This window comes from Pongo pygmaeus, chromosome 1 (assembly GCF_028885625.2).
Source record: "Pongo pygmaeus isolate AG05252 chromosome 1, NHGRI_mPonPyg2-v2.0_pri, whole genome shotgun sequence".
Classification (NCBI taxonomy): domain Eukaryota; kingdom Metazoa; phylum Chordata; class Mammalia; order Primates; family Hominidae; genus Pongo; species Pongo pygmaeus.
In genome coordinates, this window is record NC_072373.2 from 153,073,883 (window position 1) to 153,089,424 (window position 15,542).

Here is a 15,542-nt window from a genome sequence, read left to right on the forward strand (position 1 = left end):
TATTAGTAACGAGATAGTCAATTTGATTAGAATTGAACAGATTGCAGAGAGCAGAAATAAATTCCCACATATATATGAAAATTTGATTGCAAATCACTAGGGAAAAACAAATTCTTCAGTAAATTGTGCTGGCTGGGACAGTTGGTATCTATATAAAAACAAAAGTGAGTTCTACCTCACATCATACAAGCAAATAAATCCCTAACTGCCATGTGAAAGACAAAACCTTCAAAATTTCTAGAATAAGATATAGGAAAATAGTTAATGATTAAGAATGGTGGAAGAGTTATTAAATAAGGAATAAGAAGCTCTAATGATGTAAGATAGAAAACATGAAATTGACATAAACAGTACAATGTAAAAGTTTTGTTTCTTGAAACGCACCATAGAGAAAAAGAAAAGACAAGCCACAAATTGGAAGGAGATATTTATAACACATAGAATCAACAAAAATAGTATCAAGAATATACTAAGAATTCTTTAAATCAAAAAGTAGAGTAACCCAGAAGAAGAGTGAACAAAGATGAATAGCCATTTTCACAGATGAAGTAACACTCACAGAGAATTAACAATAGGAAAAAATGCTAAACTACATAAAAAATAAGGGAAATACCCGTAAAGATCATAATGAGATATAATTTACATCCACCAGTTGGTAAAAAATTTACAGTCTGGAAATACCAAATGTTGGCAAGGATGTGGACAACTACTGTTATAAGTATAAAATGTCCAACCACTTTGGAAAACGATTTGGCAATATCGTGCACATGTGAACTGTTTGACTCTAGAGCTCAGCAATTTGATTCCTAGGTATGCACTCTACAAAATTCTTGCAAACGTACTAGAATTTTCTAAGAACGTTCATACAAGCATTGTACATATTAGTAACAAGCAAAAATCCCAAATATTTACTAAAAGAATGGATTAAAGTAAATTATGGTATATTCACATGATGGCATTATACAGTAGTGCAAATAAACTGGAGTTGTATATGCAAAGGATATGGATAAATCTTGGGAAAAAGCAAGTTTCAGAAGACTATATACATTTTAACAGGCTTATAATGTTTATAAATATACAAAACTAATATCTGTATGTAATAAAACCATTTAGAAAGCAAGAAAATGGTAAATAAAATAATTTAAGGCAATAGAAGAAATACTCAGGTAGCTTCAAAAGTAGTGATAATGTTCTTTTTATGTTTCCTTCATAATATACATACTCATCACATTATTTGGTGTGTATTGAATATTATATAATGAATATTCTAATAGAAATTGTTGCCTATAGGATTAAATTTCTGCCAAGAAGTACATGGTGACAAAGAACAGACACTCCAGAGACAGACCATTTGGCTTCTAACCTGCCTTTCCCACTTAATGGAGGCATGACCTTGGGTAAGTTACTGAAGTGCCTTGTACCTCAATTTTTGCATCTGTAAAGGGGAATGATAAAAGAACCTATGTCATGGGGTTATTGTGAGGACTAAATGCGTTTATATACATGAAGCACATAGAAGAATGCTCGGTACAAAACATGCTGTGTGTCTGTTCTCATCTTCATCACCCAGGGGGCCAGACACACAACTTCTGTTAGTTTCAGTTTGCTTGTCTGCAAAATGGGATAATAGGATTATGGTGAAATAACATATATGTCACAAAAGACATTCTGCAAAACGCAGAAGATATTCAGTAGGTAGAGTATAATTATAAAAATTTTGACTCAATCTTATGGATTTCCTATATTTGGTTTTGAAATTAAAGAGCTAGTCACATGGCACAGGACTAAAGACACTAACCCTTCAGATAACTTATGCTGTGAGCAAAGACATTCTTAAAATTTTATGAAATAACATTTTATGATTATAATATAAATTTTGAAAATGCTAGAAAATCTGTGATCCTCTCCATTTAGAAATAAGCACTCTTCTCAGTTTAGTATCTTCTAGCCCTTTTCCTGTGCTTTAAAAAATGAAATTGAGATCACACATTTAAATAAGTATGTGGAAGAGTAGATGATGAAAGAGGAATTCTAGAGTGTCCACATGCTCAAGAAGGGAATGATATGGTCCTTTGTAGAAGTAAAGGTGGCAGCTGACTCACCTTTACTGCCTGCCTGTTGCCCTCTCCTGTAGCTGGGATGTAACTGAACACCAGGTTCTGGCCAGGTGGTGATTCAGGAGCCTGCGATGCTCCGCCTGAGGACAGCTTTTCCCAAGGGCTCTCCTTTCCCTTCACATTCTGGTAGAGATGAAACCATTTTGGATCTGCTTCATGGAAACAAAATGTTTTTTTGTTTGTTTGTTTCATTTCGTTTTCAAGATAAATGTATACTTAATTTTTATAGTCCTTCAATAACCACCAGTTGGATTCCCAGCAGCTTTAGAAAGCTGTCAAGTTTAAAGCAGGTTATAACCTGTCTCATTTTAGCCTTCCTTTTGTCGTTGAACCACAGAAGTCAGAGCCCAAGCTGTTCTTCCGCCTTTCTGCAGATGGTATAGCATTTGTCAATATTAAATTTAATTTGTGCTAAAAGCAGTTCACTAACAGCGAAAACACAAAGCTTGCTGAACTTTACTTCACCTGTGTGCTCAGTACAGCCGGGATTAGCAAATGTAATGAATTCAGCAACATTATCCTACTGAAATCTAGGTCAGCTCTGTTGATTAAAAACATTATAGGTTTAAGAACTAACCCTATAAAAACCCACTTAAAATTTTACTGTATCATAACATATTGCATTTCTTGTACTTTTAAAATAGAAGGATGTGTTTATACCCAATTACTAATCCAGTGGGTCAACATTAAGAGGTCATCATCAACAGCAGACATTTATTGAGCACCTATTGTGTGCAAGGCACTATACTAGGTACAGGCTGCAGAGACAAAGGAGAAAGAGTCTCTGCCCTCAAGGAGCTTACCATCTAATTAGACTAACAGGACACATGCATAAAAAGACAAAGGACAATTCAAGGTAGTATATAATATTAGGGCACTGAGTAGAAAGAAACAGGGTTTCAGCCTTTTTGCATTTGCATTTCAACACCCTGAGAAGGTGGGATGAGTGAGCTACAAAAGAGCTACAAAAGAGGTGGGATGAGTGAGCTCGTTTTTAAACCTTGAGACACTATCACCTCTTTCCATTCCAAAGTACCTTCTGGCATGTGCTAACACCTAGGCAATTTGTTCACACATCCTGCCCCCCAGGGCTTATTATTATAGTTCTCTTTGAGGTGGCCTTCTGATAGGGTGAGCCACTGTCATGGAACCCAGGACTTCCCTGGTTTTAGCATTGAAGTCTGTGTCTTGGGGACCCCTCTTCTTCACTCCTCACTTGGCCCTGGGCAAACCATAATGGTACTTCTGAAGTACCTTGTATGGTAGCCAGATATATTCCTCCCACCTACCATGGTCATTACTCTGGCAGGACCTACCCCAAATCTGTTCCCCAGATAGATCTTTAGTTTAAAAACCTACAAGGAAGACCTTAACAGCCCCAAAGACTGCTGGTTTAAGAGCACACTGTAGACAAAAGAAGACAATCGGGAGAAAATGACAGTAAAGAGATACAATGAGGTTTAAGAGAGAAGCAATCAGAATGGAAGAAATGATTGGGTCAGATACAAAACCTGTAGAGTGTTAACATCACCTCCTAACACTGCAGAGAGAGAATAGGAACATGGACCCTTCTTTCAGAGTAGGTTTATTTAACAATTTGAACCATCACCCTGGTGGAATTCAGGATATATTTCTGAAATGAGTTTGCTCTTACACAAGGGCAAATATTTAGGCAGGTACTAAATGGGAGCATATGCCTTTAAATAACACTGTCTTAATCCTAATAGAATTTCAGCTTTCTCCTTCTACTTTTACTTAGCATTCATCATCTTCTAAGTCAGTAATTTTAATTTTTGAGGGGAGTTTTTATTTCATAATGAGATTATTTCCCTCCATTCTCATGTCATTCAAATAGATCAGTAATGGAGAGAACTTCAGAAAACAAAGGATACACAAATCTGGCAGTAACCTAAGGATTGTGAGAGACCACACAAATTTCTCTTTTAGGTACAGTATGTTGTGTTTTGCTTTCATCTATTTTTTTTTTTAAAGAAAAGATCTTACTCTGAAATCTGATGACCTCAGAAGTCCCTGAATTGCTCGGGTTTTATGTGTAGCCCTTAGGAGTACACACCAGGGTTAGCAAAGCACAGGGACTTAGTTGCCAAACGCCCATTAACGGTAATGGAAATCACACAGCTAAGTCTCCACGCAGCATGCTGAATATTTACCTCCTAATGTTCTTTTAATGTATGCTTTCTTGGGTGAATATTTACTGTAGAATATTAAATCTGAGATTCCTCTTTTTATGGGCCATTTGAAGTGATTGATTTTGTTTGCAAATTCCTGTATCTTTGCCCATAATGACTATCTATTGTAATGGCCTCTGCCAAATGTTCTTGTGTTGAAATAACAGAAGCCATGGATTGGCCAGCTGTGGCATTGTATTACTGTGGTCTTAAAAGCCAGGAGGGAGCTGATGACACAGCTGGGAGAGAGGAAAAAGGTATGTAACATAACGAGTATGACTTAGGCATCAAACACAATCAGATACTGAAATCACCAAGGTCTGTAAACATGGTTCTGTAGTCATCTTTTATATCAGAGTTTATATTTAATGGTGTTGAATAGTGTTAAGATGACAGTCATGAAATGGTAGTGGCAAGACAAGAATTCAGTTGCCCACAACCAGGTTCATCAGCACAATCTATCAGAATTCTAGTCATTTTCTTTAATGCTGTAATAAAACCACTTTGCAAGTGGTAATTTTTTACACTTATTTACATCACATTTTTAAAAAATATGAAATCACATATCCTAGCTACATGTAGATTTAAAACATTTCCCAGTGAAGCCAGGATTTTCAGAATTTGGCCTCTTCATTCTATTGAGTATTTGAGAGGGAGAAGTTACAAACAAGATGGAGCTACAATGATGGTTTTTTTAATAAAGAAAATCTAAAATCTGAAGATAGACAGATATGTGAGATATTATTAGATGAGGCAATATAATTACATTCTTACATGTTGAAACTATGCCTTTCCAAATTTCCACAAATATAGAAATTGTCAAAGGAGCCACTTATGTTTGAGCAACATAATGTCTTCAAGTGATTATAAAGGTGGCCTATAAGTAAATTGTATAAAATTAATACACTTTTTCATATGTTGATAAAATATGATGTGTTCAGAGTCCATGCTGTGGAAGACAATGTGTTGGAATAAAATTCATAGTCCCTTTAAAAACTATGAGAAAACTTAAAGAACATATTCCAGTATGTTTTGGACAGCCATTTCAATCTTAGTGGCTTTGAACAGCCCAAGCCACACACAACAATATCAACTTTGTTTATGTTATGTGAGTACCTTGATTGTGTTTGCATTTTAACAACAATACTCTATGTAATTAATAGTACTAGTTAGCGTGCTAATTAAGAAAAGGGAAAAGAAGTGGTAATGCGATAAAACTTCTTTAATCACAAGTCAGGTCATGTCTGTAAAACAATGTCAGTCTTCATACATAATATTTGCTGGTGCCTTCAAATTTGGCATTAGAGAAACTAATGCCTTCTAAGTCATGTGTAAAGAAAACACTAGTATATTTATGAGACTATTTTTGAACAATATTATTTGTTTAAATAAAAACTTATAATATGAATTTATCTTGGCTCTGATTAAAATAAGTCCTTTATACTCCTTCGGACCAGGGAATGGTAATGAATATAATCTAAGAAGATTTGTAGTGAGTCTAAACAGTTCATAACGTAAATGAGTTGAATGATAGGGCATGTCTTTGTAGTCTCTTTTCCTCACAGAAGGGCAGCTCTTTGCTCTTGTAGCCAGGGAACCCCTTGGAAGTATGTCTTTTGTGTGTGTGTGTGTGTGTGTGTGTGTGTGTGTATCCTGTGTTTTTGTGTTGAAAGGCTGGGGAAGAGGTGGATGGTGATGCTTTGAGAGGAGCAGGGGGTAGATTTTAGCCCATGTGAACCCAGGAAGAAGTGCAGTTTTAACCACAAGAGTGAGATAAGTCATATGAATGTAGATAAGGCTCCCCAAAATAAAGTTCCTGCTACTGTTGGGGCCCCATCACTCCAAGTGCAGGGTCTTCAAATGGGTCAAGAAGAGGCCACAAGTTTAGATTTGGGATGAAACCTAAGAGGTTGTCTGGTACAGTGACATCATTCTGCCAAAGAGGAAACTAGGGCTCAAGAGAGGACACTTACATAAATTATTACTAAAGAAAACTACCTTTAAATTTCTCTTGTTAGCATTTTTTTGTTTTAATAACATAGTTTTTGGTTTTCAATTTTGTCCTTTTGGAACATTTCTGCACATTAGAAAATGTCATCGCTATTCTTTTTACAAAAGAGCAGTTTTCCTGAAGCCTAGGGGTTCAAAAAATACAACACAACACTTCCAAGTCAAATACCAATTGCATGCTAACAATGAGCATTGTGAACAGAGTAACCTAATTCTAGGCCATTTCTAACCATCATTCAGGATTAAAGAGTTAGGAAGGATAAATTACCACATAATCATAATCTATAAAAATACTGACCCAGATTGCACTAAAAAACTCTCAATAAATATTAGACATTTGCTTTATGAAAGTCAGTGGAGATGTGCTCTTCAGAAATCATGTCCATAGTTTCAGCCTGCTTTTTACAAATCACACATACACAGTTTAACAGATGACAAAGGTTATAGAACAGGAAAGAATACAACTTGATAGAAAAACGTCTTTGACATGGTATTTCCATAAAGGAATGCAACTAATATTGCTGAGTTGCTTATGTTGCAGTTTCAAAGGCAATACTAAGAGATCCAAACTGTTTTTAGTCATAGTGGTATAACTGAATTGAATATTCAGCTCCTAAGGTAACGCCATTGAAGGGGACAACATTCATTAGGATGCATTAATTCCGGAATTTTTCCTTACAATTCAACTGCACTGCTTTGTCATGCCCGGTAGGCATCTGTCCATGGTACTTCCTGAGGAGTGAAGCTGTTTTCTGCTACTCTTTCCTGTCTCGTGGCTCAGGAAGTTCAGGGTCTCGGTGTCTGATGCAGTGAATACCTGGGATTACAGTCTGGCATGCTCATTCCTTAGAACACAGGTTTATTCTCAGGATGATTTATAGCAAGTGATTCTGGTTTCCAGTCTGGTTGAAAAAAGTGAATATTGAATGTCCGTGCCCAGTTCTTAAAGACTCGTTTCTCTGTGATAAAGCGGTGATGACTGCCCTTGCGTCCTCGCTCATGGGAGAGGTACATTGTACATTCATCAGGTCCAAAAGGTTCATAATAATGATAAGGTACTGAAGGGTGATTGGGATACCTGTAGGAGGAAATTGAGATAACTGATTAAAGCAAAAAAATTTTTTTTCGTTTGACTGATTGAGGTAAGATGTTATCTTTAATAAGCTGATAAACACAAATTGTATTTTCTAGTTAAATGGGTTTCAACAAATGGTTTTTCTGATTACACAATAAGGAAGTGGAGAGGTTTTGAGGTTGTGAAATAAAATCAGTGACCATCATTTTCATCAAAAAGATTGAAAATGAGCTGCAGAACGTTCAGTCTCCTCAGATTTAGACCCTACATATTAATAAATCACAACAGTAGTATTGTTTTCACTCTTCTTACAGTCTATTTACCATAAGCAGCCGTAGAGGTATTACCAAAACAAAATATGTCATTCCCATTCCCCACTCCACTAAGCTTCCAGAGGCTTCCAGTTATACAGAGAGCGTGGCTGCTGGGATGCATTATGATGTGGCTCCTCTTCTAAGTCTTCTCCTAATCTACCCAGCCTTGTTCACTATGTTCCCACCATACTGGCCTTTCTGGTCAACTCTACAAAGCTCATCGCTACTTCAGGGCCTTTGCACTTGATGGTGGTCACTTGCCTGGAATACCCTCTCTGAGTTCACTCCTCACCTTTGGGTGTTAGCTCAAATAATATCCTTCTCTGAAAGGCCTTACCTGACACTTGCTCCCCTCACTTCATCTCACTTGAATTCATTTTCTTTATAGCATCAATTGCTCTCTGGAATTGTTGTTGCTGTTTACTTGTTTATTGGGTGTTCATGAGGGCAGTGTTTTGTCTTATTCCTGGAACAGTCCCTGGTAGGTGCTCAATAAATAATTTTAAAAATACTGTTGTTGAAAGAAATTTATGTGGAATTAGCAGCTAAACAGCAAACTTCTAAATTTATATGGAATTAGCAGCTAAACAGCAGATTTATTCTCTGAGTATGGAAAGTTGATGATCCTAGTTTGATACTATGGGAGAAAAAGGAAGACAGCAAGCAAGAGGCCACGATTTTTCTTTTGGTGCTTCAGAGGGCCTATGTACTCAAAGTCTACAGTCTTTTAGTCCAGAAACTCTACATCCTCAGTCCTTTTTTGGTGGCCTGAGAGTCTCTGAGTGTTTTTCTGCCTCTATATCTCTGTCTCAGCCTCAAACAGGAAGTACTGGCTCATTTCTTCAAGATGGTGTGCACAGGATTAACATGTGGGGGTGGTAGGTGCCCTTGTTTGAGGGTTAATAAATATTTACGCACTAAAGAGTCTTGGTCTCAGACTGGTTTCTAAAACAGGCCAGTCTACCCCACCTCTTCTGTCTTTTGAAGAATGAATGGTAAGATTAGTCAAGGTTTCTTGGCAGACAAACTTTCCTAATTTGAGCTATGCTCAGCAGCTGGCCTTGTTGCAGAGACTAAGAAGAGAAAAGGCCCAGGCTTCCCAGCATCTTGCAAATCATCTTTCAGAGCCTGATGCCCTAGGGTTCCCACTTTGGTCACCTGGGCTCTCCTCTAAGTATAATAACTTGGTTTCCCAAAGATGCTCATCCTGCCAGACACCTATTCGTTTTCTTCAGAGGAGATCAATACACAAATAGCTTTTAGAGTAGCAACTTTACTGGGGTCAGGGATCGAAGTCTTTTATCAAGAGGGGTGTCATGTTTGTGGCTCTGACAACAATAAACCTTTGAGCTGTTTCTCCTCTTAGGTTAAAGTTCTTCCAGGAAGAGAGATTTATTTTTGTCATGCAGCATCTAAACATTCCTTATCCTGGTTTGGATGCTATGCTGAATTAACACTTTGCATCTCTAATATGCCTGTCTTGGAATTATCTCTATGTTCTATAGTGAAACACTGGATCCTTTCCTGACTAGTTATTGCAGATTTTATTAATTTACTTACCCTAGAAATTGGAATCTCATTAAAATTTTAATAGAAGGTGTTTTCAACACAGAAAATGCCTGCTAACAAAAATTCAGGTTGAAGCTGACCACTATGAAGAAAGAAATAAGAATTTGTGAGACATAGCTTCCCATATTCACATGGCATAATTTGGGGGAACAATGCCAATTTCATGTTGCCATGGTATGCTTGGGGTTAAGCTTTTATTCCATCACAAATCACTTTTTAAATTTGATTCATCTAAGTTTTGGACATTTTATTGGCATCAATCTGACTAAAGAAACAATTAGGTTTCTAAAAATATCATGAGATTGATCTGGCACCTAGGAGTAGGGGGTAATTGGAAACCAGCTAAAGACGCTATAGGATCAATTTCCTTATTCAGGAAGACCATCTCTTTGGAAAAAAAACTTATCTGACTCCATATTGATCCCCTAAAAGGAGAATTAAATTTACATATTTGGTTACTGTGATTTCAGAGGTGTCAAGGTAAGTTATTCATGTAAGCGAGTTGTTTCCACATGTTAAAACTCTGTCCAAGCAGCAGAAAAGTGCTTTCTGGGACTCGGAAGGCAGTGCTGGAAACTGCAGGAACATCTCCCCCAGCTGTGAGCCTGCCATCAGCTGGAATTCATTAAATTCACTATGCTATTTAGAAAGACACTCCTAGCTGAAGGTCATACTTCCTTGGGTCTTTTCTCAAACCTGACTTTCTAAAGGCTGCCCTAGTTTTTTTCTTCCTTCACCTGACCTCAGTGAAAACTACAATAAACCTCAGCAGAATTTCCACACGAGGAAGCAGTTGTAAAAGAAATTCTGGTGCTCAAGTTCCCATTGTGGGCCCGGTGAGCTGAAGGAAAGGATATGTGGGCTGGGGAGGCAGGAATGGAGATAACCACAGAGCCAGTTCCCCAAGTGGCTGCAGCCTGCCATCCACACTCTGACAGCCAGTTTGAGAACAAGCCCTGCAGAATGATGTGAGGAAGAATTTTTTTTTCTTTTCAGAGGAAGCAGGTGGGGAGAGTGAGGGAACTAACATTTAGTGTGCTTGGGGAGCTTTAAGGAAATACCTATGCTCCATCCCCATAGACTCTGGTTCAGATGACTTGGAGAGGAACTCAGGCACAGGTATTTTAGAAAGTGTCTTAGGTTTGAACCAAAATAAACAATGTCAGTATTGGATTATAAAACCAATAAAATAAAATAAATATCCATGAGTCCATGATAATTTCAATAAATAACTGAATAAATAAATAAATAAATGGAGGAGAAGAAACAGCATTTCATGACAGAAAAATTCCAGTAAACAATGTAGAAAGAATGAGGGACTGGGAAACCATCCTCAGAACGTTGCAGTAATTGTCGCAGGCAAGATGAACCAATGAACAGAACATTAATGGGGAAAAAGATGAGGAGAAATAGGCCATCTGCATAACCTGAAAGTATCTCTCCCAAGTTATTTATTAATGACAAAGGGAAAAATAGTAACTTTACAGTGGGTAAACCCAGCAGACATTACCTTAACCAAGTGATGAAGGTTAACATTGCCAGTAATAAGACATATGGACATCACATACTTCCTGTTATGAGATTCTGGGAAGGGCCTATGGCTTCTGTGGCATCCTTCTCAGTAATGCATAACCTCAATCTAAGCACAGGAAAACATTAGATAAACCCCAAGTGAAGGACATTCTATGAAATACATGACTAGTACTCATCAAAAGTGTCATGAAATGCAGGGAAAGCCTGAGGAACTGCCATGGATTTAGAGACTAAGGACACCTGATAAATAAATGCAAAGGGAACCTGGATTCGTTCTTGGAGGAGATAAAGGACATTAGTAGAGAAACTGGTAAAAATCTCAATAATGCCTGTAGTTTAGCTGAACATTATACTCATGTTAATTTCTTACTTTTGATCATTGAACCATAGGAATGCAAATCCGCATTAGGGGAAACTGGATAAATGTTATATGAACTCTCAGTATTATTTTTGCAACCTTTCTGTAACTCTAAAATTATTTAAAACAAAAATAAACATATATTTTAAAATAATACATATCATAACAACAAAGCTTTTTAGAAGATTCTAATGGTGGAAAACTCTTTGAGATTCTAATATGCAGCCAAGTTTGAGACAACTGATTTTGTAAGTACCTGCTCAGCCTCTGTGCTTAACTGATGTGATCTCCTTTACATCCTCATCAGCCCTCTGAGGCAAGTATTGCAGCTCCCATTTGATAGGGAGCATCTGACACCCAGGGAGACAGTCCACTGCCTGGCTTTCAGCACACAACCTCACTTATTGTCCATCCAAGCTGCTGGACTTGACCATTTCAGCTCAGAACACAGGGCTCAGCACTCCACATATACTCACTTATTTAGTCCTCACAACACCCCTATAAGAGAGTGTCAGTCCATTTTGTGTTGCTATAAAAGAATACCCAAGTCTGGGTAATTTATAAAGAAAAAAGGCTTTTTTGGCTCGTGATTCTGATGTCTTGAAAAATTCAAGATTGGGCATCTGGCAAGAGCCCCAGGCTGCTTCCACTCCTAGCAGAAAGTGAAGGGGAGCTGGCATGTGCAGAGATCACAAGGCGAGAGAGGAAGAAGAGAAAGGGGGAGGTGCCAGGCTCTTTTTAACAACTAGCTCTGTTGGGGGCAAATAGAGTGAGAACTCACTCATGCCCCCCCCCAGGAAGGGCACTAATTTATTCATGAGGGATCTGCCCCCATGACCCAAACACCTGCCACTAGGCCCCACGTCCAACACTGAGGATCAAATTTCAACATGAGATTTGGTGGGAACAAACAAAACATATCCAAACTATAGCAGAGAGCTACTATTAGCACCCCTACTCTGCAGACGAGGAAACTCATGCACAGAAAAACTGAAGTTTTGTAGCCCAGGTTTGGACCAAAGCTAGTTGACTCCAGTTGACTCTGTACTCTTATGAGTGAGGTTCTGTGTCTTGGAAAAACTCCTGTCCCCCAGGTGGGGTTTCTGTACTAATGGCACCCAGGTTTCGCTGGCATCAACAGTGTGTGGTTGAAAGCAGCTTGTCCTTGCCGCTTTCCTCTGAGCTCTTGCTACGGAGGAGCCCCATGTGTGGTGCTTGCAAGCTGCTCAGGGTGTTAAACAGAGGCTTTGTGCTCATGTACAATTCTGCCCATCGGTGCTAATGGCAACGGGTTTGTAATGTTCCACTTTTTGACTCTTCTAAAGCTAAGTTTTACAACTGAAAAAAACCTCATAACCCTAACAAGCAAGGGAAGACACTTCCATTTCTGGGTGAACTCTAGGACATGTTGCTCCAAAATATGGTACCTTGGCATTTGAGGAAACAACAGAAGCAGGGAGCTCACTTTCACCTCCCTTCACCATTCTCCTCTGATGCAGTTCATAAAAGATTTCTTTGCCCTCATCTAAAGCAGATCATAAACCTTCATTCCAGAGGTACCCTCAGTATATCCGGAGGAAATGAACATCCTTATCCTCAAAGACAAGGAAATGGCAAAAGAATCTGAACAAACAGACCTTGCTACCTCCCCCCACCCACCCTGGTTTATTACCATTAGATCACACCTGCTTTGTCCAATCCTACTTCTTCACAGCTCTCCACTTCCTCATCAAACTTAGCATAAAAATAAGGAGGTCTCCCTGTTTCTTTGGCTCTTCATTTCTGAAGGCTCTGGTGTCACGTAAAATTTATATTAAATAAACGTGTATGCTTTTCTCTTGTTAATCCGTCTTTTGTCCTAGGAGTCTCAGCAAAGAACCTATGATGGATGAGGAAAAGAAATTACTTTTTCTCTCCTATAGTGTGATCTAGGTTGACCCTGCCCACTGGGTTTGGGGCTGGACTATGCAGAAGGCTGCAAATATCCTGAGGAAAGAATGGTGTCTTTGCCTGTCTCTAGAACTCTTAGACACTCTCTTTAAACACATTTCTATTCTTGGTGCAGTACCTGGCATATAGTAGGTACTCAGGAAATGTTTGAAGAATAGAGAGAATAGAGTTGAATTAATAGCTGTGAAGCTGCTAGGTTGTTCTGCAATTGGCTTGCACTGGGGGCTTGGTGACACTATGAGGCATTGAGAAGAAAACATTCCTGCAGCAGTCCTTCCCAAGCATCTGTCACAGTCCTGGAGGTGCCCTGAGCCACCCTTATTCTGCTGCCTTGATTTCTGGTCCTTGGATCTTCTTATGGGAGGAAAAGAGCTGTATACCTTGGAAGCCCATGGAATAGCATTGTGTGTCTGGGCGCATGGAGCACCAAGAGCCTGCAGCTGCCCACCCTTCATGGGACAAAGAGCCACAGTGAATCACCCAAGCCCCACCCTCACCCTGGGAGAAACATAACCATATATTTTAAGTCTACTTCATAAAACGTAAACCACATGGGTGGCATTGCCATTCCACACCCATCTTCTGTGAGTAAGCTGATTCTACCCGGTGGACTGTCGCCAAGTAAGAACTTTCCCTGTTAGGCTGGCAGCTTTATTAATGTTCGCTAGCTAATAATTCTGGCAGCATCAACTCTCTGATATTCACGATACCTTTGAGATGTCCTTCACATTACAGATGAGATATTAATTTAGTTCCATGACAGTGATCACTCTGAATCATTACCCCGCTAATTAATACTCAAGAAATGATGGGTAACAGAGAGTTGTAAACTTGGTAATGTGCTAAGTATGACCAGAAATAAGATTATTAGGTAGAATTTAAATGCTTGGCCCATTATTATCACAAATAATTTACAATAGAAAATGAGATTAAATACTTAGCATAACTTAGTTTGGAAAGCAACGACAACAGATCTTTTCACGCAATTTATAGGCCATCTAGAGAGAATGAATTTGGCTTACAGTATGGATACGCCATGATTTAAGAGTCCACTGTCCACAGAATAATATATTTTGATGCTGTTTCTGGTGCAAAATGGCATTAATTTTCTCCAGCTTTCTCAACTTTGATGTGCCTGAAGTCTGGCGATACAGGCAGGGTGGGGGCTGATGCCTGAGCCCCTCTTTGAGTACCCAGAGCTGGCCCTGGCTGAAAATAAAACAAGGTGGCCCCCATTGACTTCTCAAAATCTGAATTTGCTAGTTATAGTTTTAATGTGCCTGGCACTTTTGGTCTTGCAGTAATAATGTTTAGAATCAATCTCTTAAACATCCCCATGGACAGGGCTTATTTTTGTTTCTCACTGAACTAATATATACTGAAGATACACTCTATACCAGACACAATGACAAGTGCTAATGATACAAATGTGGATTGAGACAGGGCCCTCCTCTTAAGGAGCCTAGAGTCAAACAAAGGAGATGGACAAACCAATCAGTGAGATGGGCCAAGGCAGAGGAAGAGGGAGGCCCAGTGGGCCCAGTAGGTCTGACTCAGACAGGGGGCTAAGGAGAGCTGAGAAAGAAGGGCCACTGTATCTGAAACAATGAACTGAAGGATTAAGAGCATTGGCTCTTGAGCCCTGGAGACCGCATTCGAATTCCAGCTCTGCTATTTATTTGCTCTATGACCATGGGCAGCTGTTTCATGTCTTTAAGCCTTCTATGTAAAATGGTGATATTAATGATGCTTACCTCATAAGATCATTATAAGGCTCAAGAAAATAATGCATGTGTTCATGTTAAGCACAGAGCCAGCATGAAGTATGTGCACAACAAATATCAGCCATTAATGTTATTAGTAAAGAGCCAGTGGAAAACCAGCCAGCTTAAGGAAGTAGGGGATGCGCAGTCCAAACTGAGGTCATAAGAACAGGTGTCTGCAGGGTGAGTTCCTTTATGAGTTTTTCAGTAAGGTTGAATAAACAAATAAACACATAAATCTGCATCAGTAGAGAAGATGTGACTAAAGTGGTATGCAGAAGCCCTATCCTGAAGGTCTTGTGTGCTAAGCTAGGGAATATGAACTCTGCTCAGAAAGCTTTGGGAAGTCACTGAGGAGTTTTAAGTGACTCTCCAAAGTCAGATTTGTCATCTAGTAAGGCAGTCATGTTTGGAGAGGAAGAAGACAACAGATGGAGAGAGCAGTCCAGGAGGCCATCACAGTACCAAATGAAAGATGCTGCATGCCATTCAAATGACTTTGAGTCAGTTAGATTCTGCCAGATCTTGAATGAGATATGTCTGTCATCTGCCACCATGGCCATTTGTATGTCCACCACTTCCACTTGGGGTTTTAAATGTGAATGTGATGCTATCTTTCTTCCTAAGAAGTCCATGGGCTTAATACTTTCAGGGGATACTAGAA

General features: G+C 38.9%; 1 protein-coding gene across 3 annotated transcripts in view; it reads right to left on the reverse strand.

The window, feature by feature from the left end:
• Positions 1-5,931: 5,931 nt before the first annotated feature.
• ST6GALNAC5 (ST6 N-acetylgalactosaminide alpha-2,6-sialyltransferase 5) overlaps positions 5,932-15,542 on the reverse strand; it is a 198,955-nt gene continuing 189,344 nt past the window's right edge. For 2 of the 3 annotated variants that reach the window (XM_054480426.2, XM_054480436.2), the window contains one exon: positions 5,932-7,394. In XM_054480426.2, coding sequence (XP_054336401.1) covers positions 7,163-7,394 — 232 coding nt within the window. In that variant the 3' untranslated portion in view covers positions 5,932-7,162. The remainder of the gene's footprint in view (positions 7,395-15,542) is intronic. The other variant, XM_063653956.1, reaches the window with a different exon arrangement.